This window comes from Erinaceus europaeus, chromosome 15 (assembly GCF_950295315.1).
Source record: "Erinaceus europaeus chromosome 15, mEriEur2.1, whole genome shotgun sequence".
NCBI lineage: Eukaryota > Metazoa > Chordata > Mammalia > Eulipotyphla > Erinaceidae > Erinaceus > Erinaceus europaeus.
This window is the reverse complement of record NC_080176.1, coordinates 36309588-36333988: the sequence shown is the minus strand read 5'-3', so window position 1 is coordinate 36333988 and position 24401 is coordinate 36309588. Positions and strand designations below refer to the sequence as shown.

Below are 24401 nucleotides of genomic sequence, written 5' to 3'. Positions count from 1 at the left end.
TTTAAAAAAATTGTCAAGACCCCACCAATGTGTCCTGGAGCTCAGCTTCCCCAGAGACACACCTTACTAGGGAAAGAGAGAGGCAGACTGGGAGTATGGACCGACCAGTCAACGCCCATGTTCAGCGGGGAAGCAATTACAGAAGCCAGACCTTCTACCTTCTGCAACCCTCAACGACCCTGGGTCCATGCTCCCAGAGGGCTAGAGAATGGGAAAGCTACCATGGGAGGGGGTGGGTTATGGGGATTGGGTGGTGGGAATTGTGTGGAGTTGTACCCCTCCTACCTTATGTTTTTGTTCACTAATCCTTTCTTAAATTAAAAAAAAAAATTGTCAATAGTCAAATTATTTTGAGAGGTGTATTTTGAATGTCATTCAAAGTATGTCAGCTATTATGTTAATCATTAGTGTCACCTATCTAAGGCAAGTTCAACATGCCTATCCCATAAGTTGCATTTTACTGCAGATGCAGTAAAATTATCCAAGCAGCCTTTTGTCCTTATAAAGTAAATGGACATTTAAATATAATTTCATGTAAAACTGGAAAAATCATGTATATGACAGGCCATCTTCCCATGACTTTGAAAATCAAAGTGATATAGCGGGTTTGGGGGAGTGGGAGATGTGGGAGGGGTCAATAGAGAGAGAAATAAGGGGGGGCCTGCGGTAGCACAGTGGGTAAAGCCCACAGGGTGCAAAGAGCAAGGATCCCAGTTGGTGTCCCTGGCTCCCATCTGCAGGGGGCGGGGGGGGGACACTTCACAAGCAGTGAGGCAGGTCTGCAGGTGACTATCTTTCTCTCCCCCTCTCTATCTCTATTTTCTACTTTTCTCTCATTTTCTCTCTTTCCTACCCAATAAAAATGAAGAAGGAGAAGAAGAAGAAGGAGGAGAAGGAGAAGAAGAAAAAGGGCCTCCAGGAGCAGTGCTAGCCCTGAGCCCCAACAATAACCCTGGAAGCAAATAAATAAACATAAAAACTAAGGGCCCTCCCAGGACCTTGGCTCTACCATAAAGCAATGACAGCAGGGATAGCCTTAGTCTACAAAGGGAGGATGGGGTATCCTGTCCTGCCACTAGAAAAAGACTGGTCCTGAAATGAGTGCAGCCTGCAATGTTCCTCAGATGTGGCCATGAGCTTTAAGCTCAGATCAATAGGGACTTAGAGGTTACACAGGTTCTGGCACTTAATATAAATATGTATTTACATATGGGCCCTGGTGCAAGTGGATGGTGGTAAATAGTTAATTCTAGCCAGAGAATTTTTTTAAATATAAGAATGGGAACTACTCCCTGCCCTAATCCAACATTCTAGCCCTTTTCTCTACTCTGACACCATTCTCTCAGACAATATTCTCACCCAACCTCAGGCTAGCTACCAAACTCAAGCAAAACTACCATAGTTGTATGCTCTGAGGAACATGCCTAAAGTGGTTCTCCTACCCTAAAATCCCTAATCTCATCTGCTCTGACCCTACTTTCTGGTTCCTGTTCACTAACCATCTTGTCTCAACTTAGGTCATGCCACCTTCCAGACACCAGGCTGCAGATGCTACCATGACTCCACCCTGACTTCTCTGGGCAGACGACCTCACCAATGTGTCCTGGACCCTCACAACTCCAGAGCTCTGGTCCACTAGGGAAAGACAGAAACAGGCTGACGATATGCATAGACCTGTCAACACCCATGCTCAGTGGAGAAGCGGCTACAAAAGCCAGAACTTTACCTTCTGCTTCCCATAAACAACCTTGATCCATACTCCCAGCAGGGGAGAAGTGATAGAATGAAGATAAGAGGACTCTGCACTCCAGCTCCATCAGCACCCAGAGAGAGTGAGAAGAAAAAGGAGAGAGACATATGGAGGTAGTTATGATGTCATGAGTGGCTTAGAGGGAAGACAGGATTGAATCAGAAAAAGAAGGGGCAACTATGTATAAATGTGAACAGATAGTTGTAGAGAAGATGGCTGGCCCATGACTACAACCTTGGGAGAACTGTGGTGGATTGCAGTGGGGAGAGTGAAGATTCAGAACTCTGCTAGTGGGAATGGTGTGGATCCAAACCCCTGTCAACATGTAATTCTGTAATATAAAAATAAAAAATATAAATAAATAAATAAATAAAAATAAAAACTGATGATTAAAAAAAAAATTCTGGTTTATACTCCCACAGGGGGAGAAATATTAGGGAAAGATGATTTGTTCTGAAAACCAATTCCATTAGGATCCAGAGAGAAAAGAGGAAAAAAAGGAAGACATTCAGAAGTAGTAACAGGTGTAGCTATGACTTAAAATGAAATAGCTGTAGCTATGACTTTAAGTCACACACAGATACACAGAGAGTTATAGAAATAAGTCAATCCCTCAGTCAAAAATTAGTAGTCATGGGCCCTCTTGGAATATACCTAAAATAGACTCCCCAGCTTCTTCTAACACGATGACCCCCAAATATGATCTGCTCTACTTTTACCTTTAGTTTCCTGATTATTAAACAAATTGTTCAGCTTTATATCGTAATGCTTTTCAGCCACCAAGTTGCAGATGCTATCATGACGACAACCTGACTTCCCTGGGCAGATGACCTCATCAATGTGTCCTGGAACTCTACCCACCCCCCCAGAGCCCTACCAAAAAATAGAAACAAGCTGAGGATATGGATCTACCTGTCAACAGTCATGTCCAGTGGAGAAACATTTACAAAAGCCAGACCTCCCACCTTTTGCACATCATAAAGATCTTAGGTCCATATTCCCAGAGGGATAAAGAATAGGGAAACTTCCAATGGAGGAGAGAGGATGTGGAATTCTGGTGGTGGGAATTGTATGGAACTGTACCCCTCTTACACCACAATCTTGTCAATCAGGTAGGCCAATTGCAAATCATTATTAAATCATTAATTAAAAATTATATATATATATTCTTCTTCTAGCGTTTGACACATATATATATATATATAAACAATAGTCAACCTGTATCTGTGCCCTTGTGAGAACTACTGCAGTTTCCAATGGAAAATGAATGGAACACTGGTGGTGGGAATGATGTGGAACTGTACCCCTGTTATTTTGTAAATCACTAATAAAAATAAAATTAAAACAACAACAAAAAAAACCTGAAGTGAACAAATATAGCACTTTTTTTATTACCTTTTTCCAGACGTGAATTCCTAAGAACTGAGCTATCTCCAAAAACAGCTATTCTAATAACAGAGATGAGATAAGACATCATAATTTTACTACACCTTGATTCTGTAAAAGGAAACTATACTGGGGGAAAAGGATTATGGCAAATCAGGCAAACACAAGTTTACTTAGTACAACAGGCCAATTTCCTCTTTGCACAATGCAAAGACCTAACTCACTAGACAATAAATCATCCCTTTAATTCTCTGATTACTCAGGGAATTTAGCTACTTACCTGGGCTTCCAAAATACATAGCCCTAAGCTACCTGATGAACACAGACACAGAATAATTACAATATACATTAAAAGGCTGCAAGAAGGATTAAGTAACTGTGGACTACAAAGTGATTAAGGCATTATCACCAGCTACTGAATAACCAACCATCTGTCTTTCCATTCTTTACAACTCAAAAATGTTATAGGTAATTTTTGAGAGAGTAATTTATAATAGTTATTTACAAATTTAAGAATCTTTTTCACATGGTAATTTGATTATGTGCATGGGGATATACTTACACTTTGTAAAAAGACAGTTACAAAAAGGGCATTTGTCATAAGCAAATATTGTTCATGTCTAGTAATGTTTAGTCAATTGATAATAGCATCTAGTTATTCAATCTAGAGAAATGACTCAAATTCAAATTAAGAAGAAATACTATTTTAGAAAACAGAATTATTAGACCTATATAAAGGATTCATTTTAATACAACTAAAGTTCTTTAGTGAATACAGCCTAAAGTTATTTAGTGAATACAGCCTAAAGTGTATAATCAAATAGAAAATATAATGATTTCTAGGTTTAATATTGCTTCTTAGAAATTGCTAATATTTTGATTTTAAATAATATCATTCTCATTAATAGCTGTTAATCCAATATTTACAAAATCATTAAGATTGAGTAAAAGCACAACATAAAGAGTTCATTGTTTTACTACTAATTCTGAAACATTATGCTTTGGCATTAGAAAAGGTCAGAGGGAATGATAATTCTTATATAGTGTTGCCCATAAAAAGGGAGACTCGGGGAGTCGGGCTGTAGCGCAGTGGGTTAAGCGCAGGTGGCGCAAAGCACAAGGACCGGCATAAGGATCCCGGTTCGAACCCCGGCTCCCCACCTGCAGGGGAGTTGCTTCACAGGCGGTGAAGCAGGTCTGCAGGTGTCTATCTTTCTCTCCCCCTCTCTGTCTTCCCCTCCTCTCTCCGTTTCTCTCTGTCCTATCCAACAACGATAACAACAACAATAATAACTACAACAATAAAACAACAAGGGCAACAAAAGGGAATAAATAAATTAAATAAAATATTTAAAAAAAAAAAAAAAGGGAGACTCACAGAATAACTTTGGCAAGTAGTGGTTCAGTTATTAGCTTGGGACATGTTTGACCACCATACCAAGTCACTGATGGTATTCATTTTCTGATTAATAGTAATTGTATTAACCGTCACTATCTGGCCTATAAACAACAACGAGGATGAGTCTGTGGGAGAGCATATGAGGACCTGGGTTCTATGCTTAGCACCACACAATACAGACCAAATACCTAAGTATAATTTTAAGCCTCAAACCACTCAAAACATTTTTTACTACTAAAGAAAATCCTGTTTATTCCTAATAAAACCAACTATATTCCCTTTGTGACTTCAGGTGGATATAAAAAGAAATTTAACTTATTAACCAAGAAAAGAAGGATCCAATTTTCCTTACACAACCAATGCAATTTATTGTATTTACTTTTTTGTAGATGTTTTGTGAAGTGAACACAGGAAATATTTTTTAATATAAGGAAAAGTCATATACGTAGTGCTTTCCTCTAATTACTCAGTTAATTCTAACATACATAAACATAAGACAATCCCATCAGTACTAAAGTGTATGAAAAGGCAAGGCAAGAATATAGTTTTGTTTTGTTTTAAGTCTCAAGAGTTGTTCTGGCTACTACTCTCTGAGTCACAGGAATATGACTGACTGACTGCTCATGATATATACACTTTTGGTGCCTAACAGTCATTTCCTTATTTCTTGTTAAAACTCTGATTTTCTTTAACATATAGCAGCTGCATGAAGAGAAGTTACCTTGTGGAATGAGTTTTTTTTTCATTTTTTACATGATGTATCTTAAAGTAAAGTCATTAAAGAACATCTGCACATGTATCATCTAGCTTCTCAAAAACATTAATATCTTGCATAAGCATAATACAATTACTATGATCAAGAAATAAAAATTGATAGAATACTATTAATCTAAAGACCTTATTTAAATCTCATCATTTGACCTTCTAAATCATATTTTATGGTTCAAATTCAATCCAGAACCTACAGTGCATATACTGTCCCTGATCATTTCACTAACTCTAAAAAGTACTAACCAGTTTTCTTTTCTCTTTTTTCTTTTCTTTTCTTTTCTTTTCTTTTCTTTTCTTTTCTTTTCTTTTCGCCTCCAGGGTTATTGCTGGGGCTTGGTGCCTGCACTAGGAATCCACTGCTCCTGGAGGACATCTTTTCCATTTTGGTGCCATTGTTGTGGTTGTCGTCGTTGTTGGATAGGACAGAGAGAAATTGAGAGAGGAGGGGAAGACAGAGAGGAAGAAAGATAGACAACTGCAGACTTACTTCACCACTTGTGAAGTGACCCCCCCTGCAGGCAGGGAGCTGGTGGCTTGAACCAGAATCCTCATACCAGTCCGTGTGCTTTGTGCCAGGTGCATTTAACCCGCTGTGCTGACTCCCTGGTTTTAATTTTTTAAATCTACTCAACTTGAGCTTTTCTGATAATAAATGACTTTTTCCTATAATAAAACTTTGGCCATGCATCTTCTGTAAGAATATGATGAAAGTTAATAGAGTGCTCTTTTTAGTGTTTCATATTTGTAGATCCATGAGGCTGACATATTTGATTACTAATGATATTAACTTTGATCCTTTTGTTAGAAAGAAGTCTCTGCTACAACATAATTTTCCTCTTGTAAGTAATAAGTATATTGTGGGGAGATAACTTTGAGTAATTTGTAAACATTGTAACTAGTGTATTTCATTATATTTTCACTAATTTCACCCTTTGTTGATGATCCCTGCCTGCTACAATATGTATTTTTTCCTCTTTTGGAACCAAGGTCTCGAACAGGTGCAATTCTATTACTCTAAGGGTAGACTAATGTGTTGCTATACAGAAAATGTTAACTAATGCTAAATAGTTATTCTTTAGAATTTTGAAAAAAGAAAAAAAAACTCATTGTCAATTACTCATATCCATGTTAAGTAAACCTAAATTCCTTATAAGTAAGACTTTGAAGTCAAATAGAACAAGGATATCAATTACTTTATAAATAATAAGTGGTATATTTTGATACTTACAAAATTCGATCCTTTTTCAGTTTGGTTACTTTTACTTGTAAACCTGTAAAATTAAAAAAATGTATTTTACCATTTCTAAAGAAACTGATATTTTTTTAAGTTTAATAATATACTGTTTTAAAAATCTGAATAGTGAATGAATCAGGTTCTATCACTCTGAGGAGTGTCTTTCCCTTACTTAACCTGAGGTCACAAAAGTATATCTGTAACGTTATTGCTTTCAGTCTATTATGTGACAGCCAAACAGAAAGAAATTTTCTCCACCTAAGTTACTTCCTTGCTAATAGCAGGGACAATAATATTACAAGTGATCTCTAAATGAAGGTTTATGTTCTGCCATAGTCTAAGCATTTGCAATAGCAACAATACTTATGTAGGCTCAAGTCTTTGGGGATTAAAATAGATTATGGCAGGAAGTCCTAGACTAGAAGCAAAAATGCTTACAGAAAGGGGTCGGGTGGAGGTTCACCTGGTTGAGCGCATGTATTACAATGCATAAGGACCTGGGTTCGAGGCCCCGGTCCCCACCTGCAGGGGGAAAGCTCTACGAGTGGTGAAGCAGGGCTGCAGGTGTCTCTCTGTCTCTGTCCCTCTCTACCACTCCCCTCCCTCTTGATTTCTGGCTGTCTCTATCCAATAAATAAAGATAATAAATAAAAAAAAATTTTTAATGCTTACAGAAAAGTACTTAACAAAATATATTAATGTTTTAAACCCAAGATATCTACTATAGTATTTAAATGTTTGAGGGTTGGCAGATACTTCAACTAGTAAGATGGCTGCTTTGTCTTATGTGCAACTCAGGGTCAAGTCTGACACCCACTGCAGAGGAGGAAGTTCAGTGCTTCTCTCCATGACTCTCATTCATGAAGCTTCTTGGTGTCATGATGGCACTTCCATGTGGAGCAAGAAGCTAGAATTTAGGTCTTTGTGCACGGCAAAGTATTAAAAGGTGAGTCATCTCCTGGCCCTCTACTACATTTGTGTTCCATATCTCAAATTTCTTATCTAGGAAGTGTTTAACTAATGAGATAATAAGTTGTCAGAAAAGTCACAACACATTTTTTGCATAAAAAACAGAAAATGTATGTCATGGCTTTTCTGACAATGCAATACATCCTACTCTAACTCCTATGGTCAGTAGTTTGAATAAGTAAAATGCTAAATGTTATGATTATTATTCATATAATTTGCACATATGTAGAATGATTGTAATAGCTATTGGTTGTTGGAAAAGTCGTAACATATTTTTCTCTTTTTCTATGCAAAAATGTGTCATGACTTTTCCACCTAAACATATTCTTCTATGGGACACATATTTCAAGGAGTTTGCTGTAAAACTAATGAAAGGGAGTTGGGTGGTAGCACAGTGGGTTAAGCGCACGTGGCACAAAGCACCAAGGACCAGCTTAAGGATCATGGTTCGAGCTCCCGGCTCCCCACCTGCAGGGGAGTTGCTTCACAAGCAGTGAAGCAGGTCTGCAGATGTCTATCTTTCTCTCCCCCTCCTCTCTCCATTTCTCTGTCCTATCCAATGATGACATCAATAACAACAACAATAATCATTACAACAATGAAACAATAAGGGCAACAAAAGGAATACATAAATAAGTAAATATTTAAAAAACTAATCAAAAACATTTTTTCATGTAAAGTAGAATAAAGAGATAGAAGCAATATCAAATTCTTTCTTTTAAAAAATATTTTATTTATTTGATAAAGTGAAATTTAGAGGGGAGGGAGAGTTAGGGAAAGAAAAAGAGACATCCATAGCCTTGCCTCACCACTTATGAAGCTTTCCCCCTACAGGTAGGGACCAGGGGCTTGAACCTGGGTCCTTTTGCACTGTAATGTGTGCACTTAATCAGGTGCACCACTGCATGGCCGCCCTTTAAACTCTTCTTTTAAAATTCTATTAAATCTGATCTAGATACAATATAATATAATATAATATAATGTAATGTAATGTAATATAATATGATATAATATCTAGTTATAAAAACTTGTTTTTCATATTTAGAACAATGTTATGAATAAATCTACAATCAAATGTTTACAGGAGTAGCTGGAAAAGACTGCGCTATTGAAAAAGCCAAATTTTTTTTCTGTAAAAAATACACCATGACTTCTTCAACAATCTAGTAGTATAACTGGTAGATTGTAGGGAAATTGTGAGGATGTGGTAGAGCCTGACAGGGTTTGACCTGAGGGGCGCATCTATCCTGTCAGTCTCTCTCTCTACTGAGAGGTTGAGCAAGGAGGGACAGGGGAACCCCAAAGGTTTGCCTCGTCTTATCAGACTCCCTGCCTCACAAAGCACCCTGCATTTTTCTGCCTCTAGGAGGCTGACATTCCTTAAAACATTAAGCCAACTCCCCCTGCTCCACCCTGCATTCCTTGATACTATGGCCCATCCTGTTATTATCTACATATCAATCTTTTGCTTTATCTAACAAATGACTTAAGGCCTCCACCCTATTCCCCCACCCATTCTGTTCATTTAATATATTCTTTTCCTTCCCTCAAGACCGCAGGGTATTATTAGTCCTACCAGTTAAATCCCTAGCAACAGTTGCTAATGAAGTCCCTACCTTTTTCACCTTTCTCTGCCCCTTTCCTAACCATGTATGGTATTGTCAAGCCACTTCCATTCCTGACTTGTCTCTTCCATGTTCCAACCTGGAGAAGCAGCGGTTGCAGACTGGAAGGCTGATGCCAGCCACTGCGGTTTGTGCCACGTGGCTTAACCAGGTATGCTACCGCCAGACTCTGGGGCACTCGGATGAATAAAGATTTGAATGACCTTGCTGCCACGAGCTTGGTTCTTGGGTCATCTCTCTCTTTCATGTTGCTAGCCCGACAGTAGATGACTTAGGTGGATTATTATTCTGAGTTAAAAACAAGAGGGATATATCCTAAGGAACCCAACACACCTATCCAAAAAGATTTGTGTATATCCATGTCCACAGCAGCACAGTTTATAATAACCAAAGCCTGGAAACCCAGGTGTCCAACAACAGATGAGTCACTGAGCAAGTTGTGGTCTAGATACACAATGGAATACTACTCAGCTATTAAAAATAGTGATTTCACCATTTTTAGCCCATCTTGGATGCAGCTTGAAGAAATCATGTTAACTGAAATAAGTCAGAAACAGAATGATGTATAGGATGATCTCACTCACATGCAGAAGTTGAAAAACAAGATCAGAAGAGAAAACACTAAGTAGAACCTGGAATGGAGTTGGTGTATTGCACCAAAGTAAAAGACTCTGGGGTGGGTGGGAAGGAGAGTTCAGGTCCTGGAACAGGATGACAGAGGACCTAGCAGGGGTTGTATTGTTATGTGAAAAACTAAGAAATGTTATGCATGTACAAACTATTGTATTTACTATGGAATGTAAAACATTTATCCTCCAATAAAGAAATTTAAAAAAAGTAACAGCAGTAAAAATAAATAAATAAAATAAAAACAAGAATCCATGAAATAACTTAACTGGTATAGTGCAGGACTTGCATGCTGGCATGCATGTAGTGAAGTGTGCTCTGGTTTCTCTCCTCCTGTCTGTCTCATATAAAAAACTCTGTATCACAGCTGAAATAAAATAAATCTTAAAAAAAAATAAATAAAAGAACACCTCTAGGATGAAGTGGCTTTCTGGGTAAAAAACATGTCTTCTATACATGAGGCCATAGTTTAATGATCTCTAATTCATTAAGAACAATAAAAAGTCCATCTCAAAGGCTGTATCTCACACAATTCCACCATGTAGCAGCCTTGAAATGACCAAACTATTGATATGCGGAATAGATTAAGGGTGGCCAAAACTTGGAAAGGTTAGCAGTGGGGAAAGGTAGCTAGGTAAGGGTAACAGGAGGGAACCTTGGTGCATCTACACATATAATTAAACTATACACAACTAACACATTTTAGTTTATCCTACATGTATGTGAGTGTATGAAAATCTGAAACCTGAGCAAGGCTGGTAGATTGCAGCAACGCCAACTTCCTGGTTATGGTACACTGCAGTCACAAGATACTTTAACTCTGAGGAAAAGTAGGTAAAGTATACCAGATTTCCTCACTTAATGATGTCTATTTTGATCAATACTGGGCCACTTCATCACCTAGTCATAGCATCCTTGGATTCTGCCCTACATGCTCTGTGCCTAGACACCTAGCAGATTCTTCTCTATAATGGTCACTTCCATAAAGAAAGTCCTCACATGGTCCAGGAGGTGGCCCAGTGGAAAAAGCATGAGGTTCTGACTTTAATCCCCAGCAGCATATGTACCAGGGTGATGTCTGATTCTCTCCCCCACCTCCTCCTACCCTTCTCATTAATAAATAAACTAAATCTTAAAATTAAAAAAAAAAAGTATGTTCTCATTAGTCTTTCTGTGAGCCTCTTCAGAACCTTACCCTAACTACAAACTCAAAAGGGTAGGACTGCCCCAAAGGGAGGCTGGAATAAAAAAAAAAAAAAAAAAAAAAAATCAGTTTTGAGGCTTATAAATACAAAAAGAAAAAATTCCAAGGGGCTGAGTGGTGGCTCTCCTGGTTAAGCACACATTACAGTGCACAAGGACCTGAGTTCAAGCTTCTAGTCCCCACCTACCTAGAGAAAGCTTCACAAGTGGTAAAGCAGGGCTGCAGGTGTCTTTCTCTTTCCCTCTATTTCCTCCTACCCTCTCAATTTCTCTAACCAATAATAAAAAAAAAATTAAATGAATTGCAAAACTCTTAAATTATAAGCATAACAATAAAAAACTTTTGGTATTAAAAATAAAAATGGGTCTAATCTTTTGATTAAAAAAATATTTTCAGTTGTCCGGGAGATGGCACAGTGGATAAAGCATTGGACTTTCAGGCATGAGGTTCTGAGTTCAATTGTATATGTATCAGAGTGATGGTCTGGTTCTCTTTCTCTCTTTAAAAAATAAAAATTAAACCACAAATAAATAAAAACCAGTAACAAAAAATATTTTCAGCCAGGGGAGATAGCATAATGGTTACACAAAAGACTTTTGTGCCTGAGGTTCTGAGGTCCCAGGCACAATTTTTAGCACTGCCATAAGCCAGGGCTGAGTAGTGTTCTAGTCTCTTTCTCTCTGTGTATATCCCTCTCTGAATCTCTCATATATAAATAAGTACATAAATATATAAATATATAAAATAAATAAATGTTTTTCAGCTACCAAATTTCTAGCCTAAGAAGCTTCTTTCAGCTTTAAGTAATAATGACAGCCTCTCATGAGATCTTGGAGGTACTTAAAGAATCAAGTCATTGTTGAAGAAGTAAAGAACTTGTGACCCTACTAGACCAAAGACTTGAGTCAGCAGGTTTTTGTTTTTCCTCCCCTGCCAAGCTGTGTGAAAATTTATTTGATACATTTTCTTGTAATTCTGGCAGACTTCTAAATCTCAGGTACGTCTTTAAAAGTGAAAAGTGAAGCCAAAAATGAGATGGGATTTTTGACATGAGCCATTTTAAGAAAAGAAACAATGAGGTAGAAAATCCATGTAAACTTCAAAAGAAAATTCTTGAGAAATACAGAAAGACTATTCTTTTATCTTAGAAGTATTCAACACCTGTGAGGCATTTGTTCTGTCAGGCAGATCAGCCCTGAAACAGGTTTGTATGTATGTATGTGTGTGTATCTTTTAAATTTCAGCATTTGTTATTCATCAAGTCAATTAGGCATCTACAATTAGAACCCTATAAAATGTGCTTTAATCCTGTTCCACACCCATCGGAAGGAATGAAGCTACACAACAATGCAGCTCCTGTATGAACAGGTAGTCCATTCAACAACACATCTGAGACTGTAACACTAGCAACTTGAGGAATTTGTTGAAGAAATGTTATGCAAAAGACCTGTCTTGAGTGTGTGTGCGTGTGTATACACGTGTATATCAGTACACAGATAAATACCACACAATTTAAGAATGCAGCAATAAGGCAAGAGTCAATTTATTAACTAAAAAAGAAAAGTCACTCTTTATGTTAATATTTTACTTATTTTAGCTTTGTACCTAGAACATATCATGGGTTTGCACTATCCCTTAAAGACTTAAGTGCGGCTTTAACAGTGCTTTATAAAACAGCTCACGTAATTTATCTTCCACTAAAGTTGCTATTTGGATTATTTCTTTAATTGCATAATATGTTATTTCAATTCAAAAGTGAAAAGCACTGCCTTTATGATGTATAGTCATATTTAGGTTGTGCATTGCTTATAAGATTTAGTTATCTCAAAGTGGGTAGATTAATGTTTGTGAATTATACTGAATTTCTGGAAGCTAATGCACATGTACAAACAACAGATGCCAGTTACTGATAGTACTGGTCAAAGATCTGAGGAAAATAAAGGGGTACAGCCCCAAACAATCAAACATCCATTCAGTCATTTTGGAGTATACTTTGCCCTTTCTTAAAGGAGTTCCTAAGTTTTTATGAAATCGATTGCTCTATTCACCAGATACTCACAGAGGCACAAAGCTAGCTCACTGGATAGGGAATGAGCATTGCCATGTGGCCCAGGTTGGAGCCCTGGCATACATGGAGCACCAGTGTATGGGGAGAAGTCTGGAACTGACTTTGAGAGGAGAAAAAAACCCAATATTAGAAACAATGACCTGTCATGGACCATTTACTATCATTCTAAATTCCATTTTATGATATATACTTTTAAATAATAAAGCCAATTCTGAGAATTTAAAGGGGCCCCAAATTCTGTTGTTAATATACATATATATATTATACATAATATATATTATACCCAAATGAGTATTTTAATAAAAATTCTGAAATGAAAAAAATTCTGAAGTTTCTATTAAACTCTATTAAAACTGTTCATTCTGAATTCAAAACATAAACACTGGATTATCAATTTGTGTTTAACCCTATTAGTAGCAGTCTTTGTCACAAAAACACCATAAGTCATACAATGTATGAAAGGATACGATTAACCTATAGACAAGAAATATATAAACTCCACCACAAATAGGTCCAGAATTTCTCAACAAAAATGATCTGGTTTGCATATTACTATTCTTCAACAAAAGTTATGAGATTTAGTTTTCTTCCTAGTGTTAAAAGATGTACAGGGTGGTCAGAGGTGGTGCAGTAGATAAAGCATTAGACTATCAAGCATGAGGTCCTGAGTTCAGCACATGTACCAGAGTGATATCTGTTTTTTTCCTCTCTCTCCTTCTATCTTTCTCATTTATAAATAAATAGAATCTTTCCAAAAAAAATATGTATATGCAGCTTACAGTCTTAGTGTACATATTGTTTTGTATACATCATGCTTTTAAAGTCATTTTACTATGCTTTAGTCAAATAAAGTGAACAACAAAAACAATTATATATATTTTTTTTTTTTTTCAGAATTTTCAGATGTATGTAATTTCCTGTGGGGAGACTCGTTGGATATCTAAGTAACAATTATATACCTCAAATACTACCATTCATAACATTTTTTTAAAACTGACACAAGGGTTTAAAAGTAATGAGTCAATTTTGATTCCTATATATACTTCAAAACCTGCAAAGTCCAGACAAGTCCATGTTTGATGTCTTTCAAATAACCTTTTATGCTGGCTTCTTCTAGTGTATCTCCCACTTTAAAAAGAAAAGTTAGGTGCCCTTCAGGCATGTCTTTGATGTTATCATATAGTCAAAGGGTCTAATATTATATGGAACTATGTGGAACACATTGACAATGAACTACAACAAGACAAAACAAAGATTTTGCTTTCAACAAATTTGCCTATCCTCAACCAAAATATTTTAATACTCTTTTTAAAAAATTAGTGTATATTCACATAATACCTTTAAAAATCTATGAAGTGATTTTGAACTGGGAAGAGTTGTCTGGAATCAATGTTATAATCTAACAGAGGTTATCTTCTCTCACCAGTTCAAATCTATCCAGTATCTACCATTTATAAAGAATATAGATGTTCAACATACCACAACAACCATATCCCCCCCTTTACAGGGTGTCCAAACCCACTTTCCTGGGAGTGTGGTCCCTGCTATCATGTACTCCAGAGGCATATGCCACCTGAAAGAATACTGGCTACAGTACAGTTTGTGAATTCTCCATGCTCTACAACTGATTAGCACAGCATATTATTCATAGTTGACAGAACTGTTCCTCTTCCTCTCTTTTTTTTTTTTTTTTCCACCAGGGTTATCTATGAGGCTTACTGACAACAGAATGACTCCACAGCTTCTAGAAGTCCAGCTGCTTTTTTTTTTCCCCCTCCTTATCCTGAGAGAGGCATAGGATAGAGGGAGCTGGGCTCTGGGTTCAAGGTCCCATGGCCCTGGGTTCAAGGTCCCATTGCCCACTTGCAGAGAGGAAAGCTTCATGAGTGGTGAAGCAGTACTACAAGGACTTCTCTTTCTCTCCCCCCCTTCTTCCCCTTCACTCTCAAAGTCTCTGTGCCTATCAAAAACAGAAAAGGAAAAAAAAAAAAATATGGGGGGGGAGGCTGGGAAAACAAAAGGCCTACTGGGAGCAACGGGTTTATTATACAACCACTAAGCCCCAGGGATAACCCTGGTGGCAATTAAAATAAGGAGGGAGGGAGATATAGGGGACACAGAGCTCCACCATTCAGGAAGCTTCCTGCAGTGGGGCAGGTGGGGGCGGGGGCCTGAACCTGGATCCTCATACATAGTAGTGTTTGTACTCTGTGGGTGTGCCACTACCCTGACTCAGTATATTTATTTTCTTGATACTTTCATCACCATAAAATAGGTGATCTCCTAAGACTACCAAGTAGCAAAGAAATGAAGGACTCTGTCAAATATTTTATCCTTATTAAATTAAGTGTCTAAAAATAAAACCAGCCGTTTTAAACAGGCAAGTTTTAAAACTTATAAATGATTATGTGCAGCATGAAAAACAGTTCAATCAATGAAATAGCAAAACATAATCCAGATAACAGAGTATGTACACTGATAACAATATAGTAAGTTGCATGCATGTCTTTTGAAAATAAGAAATAATAAATAAAAACCAAAATTGTTGTTCTTGTAGAATGGTGACTTGTTGTCTTTTTGTAACTCCAAAGCATTCTCTAAAAGTAGAAAAATTGGGGGCCGGGTGGTGGCACACCTGGTTGAGTGCACATGTTACAATGCACAAGGACCTGGGTTCGAGCTGTCAGTCCCCACCTGCAGGGGGAAAGCTTTGCAAGTGGCTACAGGTGTCTCTCTGTCTCTCTCCCTCTCCATCATCCCCTTCCCTCTCGATTTCTGACTGTCTCTATCCAATAAATAATTAAGAAAGTAAATAAAAGAAAAATTGAAGTTAGTAGGTAGTAAAGTACTTCAGTACTTCAGACATAAATAATTTTGATATATTCCCATTTTGTGGGATTTTAAAACTTAAAGATCAAGAAACAGCTTTACTCTCCATATAAAGACTATACAGTAAATATATAACTTACTTATTTTTTGCTATGTGTCTTGTACTTTTACCTCTGCTATCAAGATGAGTAAGATAGGAACGCTGTATAATGAAATGTTAATGATCTCCTTAAAACTAGTTATAAAACAACACAAATTAGCTGGAGAATAAAGAATTTAACCTTGTGCTTGAAGATGGGTCGAATGCTAATTCTCTCAGATTAAATACTCAATAAGAACTCAAGTACATCTAGCCCTATTTACAAAATTTTAAAATGCTTTATCTGCTTTTCTTCTAGGCCAGAAAGAGTATGCCTTCTAATAACATGCAGTGAAAACAATTCTAACAGTTTAGACTTGAAACTGTTTTCACTGGTAAACCTATGTATTGAGGAGATAGTTTTCAACCAAAATACATTGTTCTTCTTTGCCATCAGAAGATACTATATATTCTGATTCAGTTTTACAAGAATTATATATCCATGGTTACACTGTTGCTATTGGTGTTACCAAGAAACACTACCTTGTCTGCCTTATTTTTTATTATGATTTCAATGTAGAATTGTTTTCTTTTTTTAATTAAGTAAGCAATCAATAATTTTAGATAGATAAAGAAAGGGCAAATGAGTGAAAGAGACCACAGCGCCAATGGAAACTGAAATTGTCTTCCACATGGCAAAGCAGCACACTATCCAAGGGAGTTATTTTTGCAGTCCTATTTTTTTTTTAAAGTATTTTATTTTATTTTTGAGAGAGGTGCAGAGAGAGAAAGACACAGAAACACCAGAGCACTGCACAGCTCTGGCTTATTGTGGTGCGGGGGATTGAACTGGGACTTCGGAGCCCAGGCAAGAGAGTCTCTTTGCATAACCATTATGCTATCTATCCCTGCACAGCCCTATAATTTTTTAATGCTTTCCTAAACATCAATAAAAAAGCACAAATGCCAAGAAAACTGCCAATGTTTTCACTGTTGGCATCTTCAGCAATTGCTTCTATCCCTGATAATATGTAATTCTATAACTATTCATGGAATAAATGGTAAGTCAGTACTAAAATTCAGACTCTTTCCTCAGGGTCTTACACTAGATATTCTGAGGAAAATTAGTGTGGTCAATGAAGAGAAGATTTGTAAAATAGTCATGATTTACCCCCAGACACAAGACCACAAGCACAGTTCACTTTAAACCCCCCCCCCCCCCCCCAGAACACTGCTCAACTCTGTTTTATGGTGCAGGGGAGTGAGCCTGGGACTTTGAAGCCTTAGGCACAAGAGCTCTTTGCCTAAACATTACACTATCTTCCCTACCATACCTTAATCATTTGTTTCTTTTTATGCTCAGCCCTGCCTTCTGGTGGTGTGGGAAACTGAACCTGAGACTAAGGAGTCTCAGGCATGAGTCTTTTTGCCTAACCATTATACTATCTCCCTCTCCCTCTTTCTCTTCTCTCCCTTCCCCACACACCTCCTCATTTCCTCTAAACCAGAGTATTGCTCAACTGGCTTATGGTGGTGCCAAGGAATTTCAGGTATAAAAATTGTTGGCATAAGCATTATGCTATCTCTCTAGCCCAAGCTCAGTTCACTTTAAAATTAGAAAATGGGGATAAAATAAAATTAGAATGAGATCACTAACAAATCTTAATTTCCAAATCTTTTAATATTTAAAGTCAACCAGTCTCACTAAAATGTAATAATACATGCCTACCATCTGATAGAAAAAGATCTATAACCAGAGTGCTCTGAACCACTGGGACCCTGAACATTGGTCACCAGAAATCCTTGTTTTTATACCATCATTAAAAAGAAGAGAACCTGGAAAACACTAGAGGAATTCAGGCACTGTTTCTCTTATCTGAGAGGAAAGGACACTCAGAAATAGTAATAGAAAGGAAGTGATGGAAAGCTATAGAAGTGAATAAAAAATGTGTGTGTGGGGTGATTAAATTAAATATATTTAAAGTCAAACCAACATCTATCAACACCTATTACTACTTCCTGGTGTCCTTAATCCTTTGAAAGAGAAACTTAAAATAGAACTACATTGAAAAAAATCAAGATATGTTAATCAAGCACAACAAGGAGATGCCTTTTAAATATTTATCATTTAAAGACATCCGGACAGTACCATTAACTATGTACTGAATGGTATTAAATCATCTGTCAATTTAGAGATGACATTTTTGTTTTGGTTTAAGAAAATTGCTGGAGGGGCCAGGTGACTGTGCATCCAGAGAGTACACATGTCAGCAAACTCAAGACCCTCAAGTTCCCAAACGAAGACGGGAAATTTCATGGTGATAAAACAGTGCTGCAGATCCTCCTCTCTTTCACTGTCTTGCCCTCTATCAAAAAAGAAAAAAAATGGCCACCAAGAACAGAAATAACCCTAGTGGCAAGGGGGAAAAAGAAGACTGGGAATGCATATGTATACAGTTAGAAGTAAAACCATGCGAGAGGGGGGCTGGCAAGAGCTCACCTGGATGATGTGCTACTTTGACATCTATGCAACTCAGATTCAAGCCTGTCCTCCACTGTGCTTCTCTTAGATCTTTTTTTTTTTTTAATCTTTATTTATTGGATAGAGACAGCCAGATATCAAGATGATGATAGAGAGGGAGAGAGACAGAGAGACACCTGCAGCATTGCTTCACCACTTGCAAATCTTTCCCCCTGCAGGTGGGGACTGGGGGCAAACTGGGGACTTAAACCTTGCTTATTGTAATACATGCGCTCAACCAGGTGTGCCACCACCCGGCCCCCTTTCCTAGATCTTTCTATATGAAGAATTTGGCACAGAGCAGTGAAATCTCAAAGATGATTAAAAAAAAAAAGATGCCAGAGACCTCAAAGAAACTTAGTGGGAAGGGGCACAGCAGAATACATGGAATAAAGCTTGGTCCTGTACAGGTTACAGCTAAAGGGTAATAGCTCCTCTTTTGGGAACTTAATGGGCAGAGTACATGCATACTGTACATAAGGCCCTGAATGCGATCCAGCACGTGGGAGCAACCTGGAAGCACCAGGAAGAACTTCATAGGTGGTGGAGGAATGCACTATAGTATCTTTCCTCTGTCTCTCTCTTCTCTATCTCTAAGAAAACAGAATTTAAAAAGAAGGAAAAGGAGAAGGAGGAAAAGAAGAACCAAGGAGGCCACTCAATGAGTGGTATTGCATATGTGAAAGGCCTTCGCTCCACTCCTTAGTGTATTAAAAAACAAAAAAACAAGAGAAACAAACAACCATCACCAATCAAAAAAAAAAAAAAAAACCCTTCAATTTTAAATTAAGAAAACATATAACACACATATACCTGGGGGCTGGGGAGATAGCATGTTTATACAAATGACTTTCATGCCTGAGGCTCTAAACCCCCAGGCTCAACCTCTAGTACCACCATAAACCAGAGCTGAGTAATGCTCTGGTAAAACAAAACACCAAAAAAAAAGAAAAAAAAGAAAGAAAGAAAGAAAAAAGGTGGTCCAGGAAGTGGTACTGCTTAGAGATCTAGGCTTACAAATTCAATCCCCAGCACTACATATAACAAAGTGATGTTCTGGTTCTTCTTCTTAGCAAATAAATCATCATCATCATTTTGCAATGAGGGTTAGGGCTGGTGTTCACACCACTCCCGATGACTATTTGTTTCTTTTTCTTTAAATGTTATTTGATAGGACAGATAGAACTTGAGAGGGGTGGTGGAGATAGGGAGAGACAGACACCTGTGGGCCTATTTCAAGACTCAAATCTGCATCGTGTATGGCACTGTGTGCATCTAACCACCACCTGGCCCTGATAAATCTGTTTAAAAAATGAAAATGGCTACTTCTTTGTATATGTAGGAGAAGAGGAATGAGCTTTTCTCTATTTTGACATTTCTAGGGGGAAAAGATTAAATTAAAATCTATGTGTTTGTTTTGCCATGCATATCAACTAGGTGTGAGACTGGCCCTAGCCTCCCCTCCCACTAAAGGAAGCTCCACTGCGATTGTCTCTCTCTCTCTCTCTCTGGAAGTTGGTCAAGAATGATAAAGCTCTAGTGATGACAAAATTAAAAAAAAAATCTACATAGAAAATCCCTATTGCTGCTAGAAGGAATTGTCAGCTCATTAGGGAAAGTCTTGTATGTCTTCTGAAAAATGTATCAGACTTTATACAAGGTATTGGCAATGAAGATGAAGTTAAAAGAGAAATGAAAGTAGATTCTGAAAATCTGGACTTAAATATTGGTTGGCCCACTTCATAGTTAAGTGATGTGAAGTCTACATCCCCCATTCTTCAATATCTGTAACATATATAATGACAACTGCATAGCCTAACTTAGGTGCATATATGAATCTGCTGGTTTCTTTTTTGTAAAATTCTGTGTCCTAATAGTGGGAGTTGGGGGGGGGTAGAATAGGAAAAGGGAGAGAGCAAGAGACATAAAAGCACTTTGTCCACCATCACAGGCAGTACTCTTATGTGATGTCAGGGATTGAACCTAGGGCCCTGCACATTAGGTCTTCATTTTACCTGTGAAAATACCTCTTACTTCAATATATCTTCTTTCTAATGAGGACTTCAAATCACATAGCCTCTTTTTTTTTGGGGGGGGGGCAGGTAGGGAAGGCTATCATTATAGGGGCTTTAGAAATCTGGAATGACCTTTTTAAATAGAGAGACAGAGGAGAGGACCAAGGCTTGCCAGTGTGCTATGGGTCAGGCTCAAATCTGAGTAATACACATGGTAAAGCAGACACTCTCCCAAGTGAGCTCTTTATATCATTAACTAACATCTAAAAAGTACATGCAATAGAAATACTATACTTGCCTTTATTATTATTACTTTTAATCAGAACACAGCTCAGCTCTAGTTTATGGTGGTGCTTGGAACCTTTGGTGCCTTAAGGCATGCCTTAAGGTCTCTGCATAACCTTTATACTATCTCCCACCCCTAAACTTGCTTTTTATTCTCAAATTCATCTGACACAGCCTTTGTGTATTTGTACCATCCTCAATATGACTCCTTTTTGATCATTTCATTTATCCCTCAATTAAAAATAAAAACAAAGCTATAACTTTCTTTTGGTAGTAATTCATTGTCTGTGGGCTGGAAGAGCCACAGCAGGCACTAAGAATACCTAATAGTTGCTGCTTCAGAATAGTAGCAACAGCTAATACACATTGCTTACTATGTGCCAGTTACTCTTTGAAATACTTTACATACATTGAACTATCTAATGCAATATAAAATATCTATTTCACAGATGAGCTGTCTGATGCACTAACATGTTTATTAACTTGCACAAGATCCCACTTATATTCAAGTGATAGAAATGTTTTTAGAATACTGGCAGTCTAGCTTCAGAATCTGTAGAATTGAATTCTATTACCTCTTTCTCAGCACAATGTAAGGTAGCCTTCAAGATGAATGCTTTTGATTTAATGTTAAAGATAAGGTACTATTAGGGTAGGGGTATATAGCATAATGGTTATGCAAAGAGACTCTCATGTCTGAGGCTCAAGTCTCAGGTTCAATCCCCTATACCACAAGCCAGAGCTGAGTAGTGCTCTGGTAATAAAATAAAATAAAAATAAAAAAGATAAAAAAAATAAAGATAAGGTGTTATAATCTCTTCAGCATAGTATATGTTGTGTTATATAATCTGTATCTCTCTGCCATTCTAGCATTATCTCTTATTAACCTACTCTATAAATTCCCACTTTCTAGCCATCTCTCATTCTCAAGAGAATAAACTCTACAGTATATTAAATAAAATCAAGCTGATTTTCCAACTATGACACCATTTCCCCAGACAATAACTTAGGTCACTTGCATGTCAGATATCAAGCTCAGGCAAAAACTAGTAGGATCATAGGCCCACTCACTGGAATATACCTGAAACAGACCTACTAACTTTTTCCAAAACGGAGACCTCAAATCTTCATCTGCAATATTCTTGCCTTTAGGTCTGTGATTAGTCAACAACTTGTTCTGCTTTATATTTTTTTTATAAAATTTCTTTATTGGGGAATTAATGTTTTGCAGTCGACAGTAAATACAATAGTTTGTACATGCATAACATTCCCCAGTTTTCCACCCCCACTAGGTCCTCTGTCATCCTTTTTGGACCTGTATTCTCCACCCCTCCCACCCCCACCCCCACCCCAGAGTCTTTTACTTTGGTGCAATATGCCATCTGCTTTATATCTTAACTCTTTTTCAGCCACCAGGTTCCAGATGCTACCATGATGCCAACTGGACTTCCCTGGCCAAAGGACCCCACCATGTGTCCTGGAGCCCCGCCTCCCCAGAGCCTCGCCCCACTAGGGAAAGAGAGAGACAGGCTGGGAGTATGGATCAATCTGTCAACGCCCATGTTCAGCGGGGAAGCAATTACAGAAACCAGATCCCCATAATGACCCTGGATCCATACTCCCAGAAGGATAAAGAACAGGAAAGCTATCAAGCGGGGTAGGGGGAACTGGATATGGAGTTCTGGTGGTGGAAACAGTATAGAATTGTACCCCACTTATCCTATGGTCTTGTCAATATTTCCATTTTATAAATTAAAAAAATGAAAATAAAAAAATCAAGCTGGTATACTCAAACTTTTCCATATAAATTTTTCCGCTAGTTTAAACATTTCCTCCCAGGAATGAGTAGAGGGGCAATTTTTAAAAATTTATTTATTTATTATTGGATAGACACAGAGAAATTGAGAGAGGAGGGGGAAATAGACAGGGAGAGAGACAGAGAGACCCCTGCACTCTACTTCACCACTCATGCAGCTTTCCCCCTGCAGGTGGGTACCAGGGACTTGAACCTGGGTCCTTGCACATTGAAGTGTGTGTGCTTAACCAGGTCTGCCACTCCCTGGCATAATGGAATAATTTTGAGTGTGATGACACTGGAATGTTGACAGTAGGTGTGGTGAATATCATACGCAAATAAAGTAGTGAAAGGATACTCCCAAACTTTTATAGTCAATTGATAAAATTAATTAAAAACATCTCCGTTTTCCACCATTTTCTCTGTCTAGCTAACTAAATCTAACTCAACTCTGAAGCCTAATTAATGATTTCCTTGCTATACCCCAAACCAGTTTATATTTCAAGAAAACATGGGATACTAAATCCCTTACAACTAGGTCTACACGTGGTTCCTTCTGCTTCAGAAGCACTTCTTACAAAAACCATCTCCAAGTTCATTAGGGCTTCAAATATCCCTGGGGTTCATATTTCAGAAGCCAATAATCAATGATGAGGATGGATTATGTTTCAGTGGCACCCCGATAAGCTGTTAAAGCTATAAAGTGCTACAATATTAAGGCTTGTGGTTGCAACAGGTAATCAAGAAACATATGCAGTGTGACACATTCCCCACACGTGGCACATATGCAGTATGACACATTCCCCACACGTGGGGAAATGTATCTGCTAAAGTCAAAGATTATGAAGGTAAATTGAAACTCAATATCAAACTTTGAGTTTAGTCTTAATAGAGAACCCTATTAAGACTATTATTAACATAATTATGAATAATATTTATATTCTTGTCTCATCCATAATTGCTCAATCCTCTATAGAGTCATATACTTAATATATTTTAGTTTTTATTTCTCTCACTGTAACTGCTTACGTGACGTAACTGCCAGTAACTACAAGTTTTTTTATAAAGACTTTAAAAAAAAATCATTTATTTATTCCATTTTGTTGCTCTTGTAGTTATTACTGATGTCATCGTTGTTGGACAGAGAAAAATGGAGAGAGGAAGGGAAGACAGAGAGGGTGAGAGAAAGATAGATACCTGCAGACCTGCTTCACCGCTTGTGAAGCCGACTACCCTGCAGGTGGAGAGCCGGATCAAACCAGGATCCTTACACCAGTTCTTGTGCTTTGTGCAACCTGCGCTTGGCCCACTGCACTACCGCCCAACTCCCAACTACAAGCTTTTTGAAGGCAAACTGCCATTCACTTTTGAATCAGTTTTTGAATGCGAATAGTCCTTCTAGAGGCTTGCAGGATGACTTAAATTGTATTCTTATATCTACAAATAATCCTGTCAATAGCTTTATAGTTGTAGATAAGGTTTAGAGATTTTAATTGAGATCTCAGAGCAACTCAGGGGTGGGGTAGATAGCATAATGGTTATGCAAAGAGACTCATGCCTGAGGCTCCAAAGTCCTAGGTTCAATCCTTAGCACCACTACAATCTAGAGCGGAGCAGTGCTCTGGTTTAAAAAAAGTAACTCAAAATTCAAGTTTAGGTTTTCAGCCAAAATTTCCATGTCTTTTTTACATCACACACATTATCCTACACAACTACAAATTATAGAATAACTACATTTATTTTTTCTTAATCTTTACTTATTCCCTTTTGTTGTCCTTGTTTCTTTTTATTATTGCAGTTAGTATTGTTCTCATTGTTAGATAGGACAGAGAGAAATGGAGAGA

General features: G+C 37.6%; 1 protein-coding gene across 8 annotated transcripts in view; it reads right to left on the bottom strand.

The window, feature by feature from the left end:
- Nucleotides 1–24401, bottom strand: part of RBBP8 (RB binding protein 8, endonuclease) — a 132776-nt gene that overhangs the window by 88199 nt on the left and 20176 nt on the right. For all 8 annotated transcript variants that reach the window (XM_060173577.1, XM_060173575.1, XM_060173582.1 and 5 more), the window contains exon 3: nucleotides 6535–6577. In XM_060173577.1, coding sequence (XP_060029560.1) covers nucleotides 6535–6577 — 43 coding nt within the window. The remainder of the gene's footprint in view (nucleotides 1–6534; nucleotides 6578–24401) is intronic.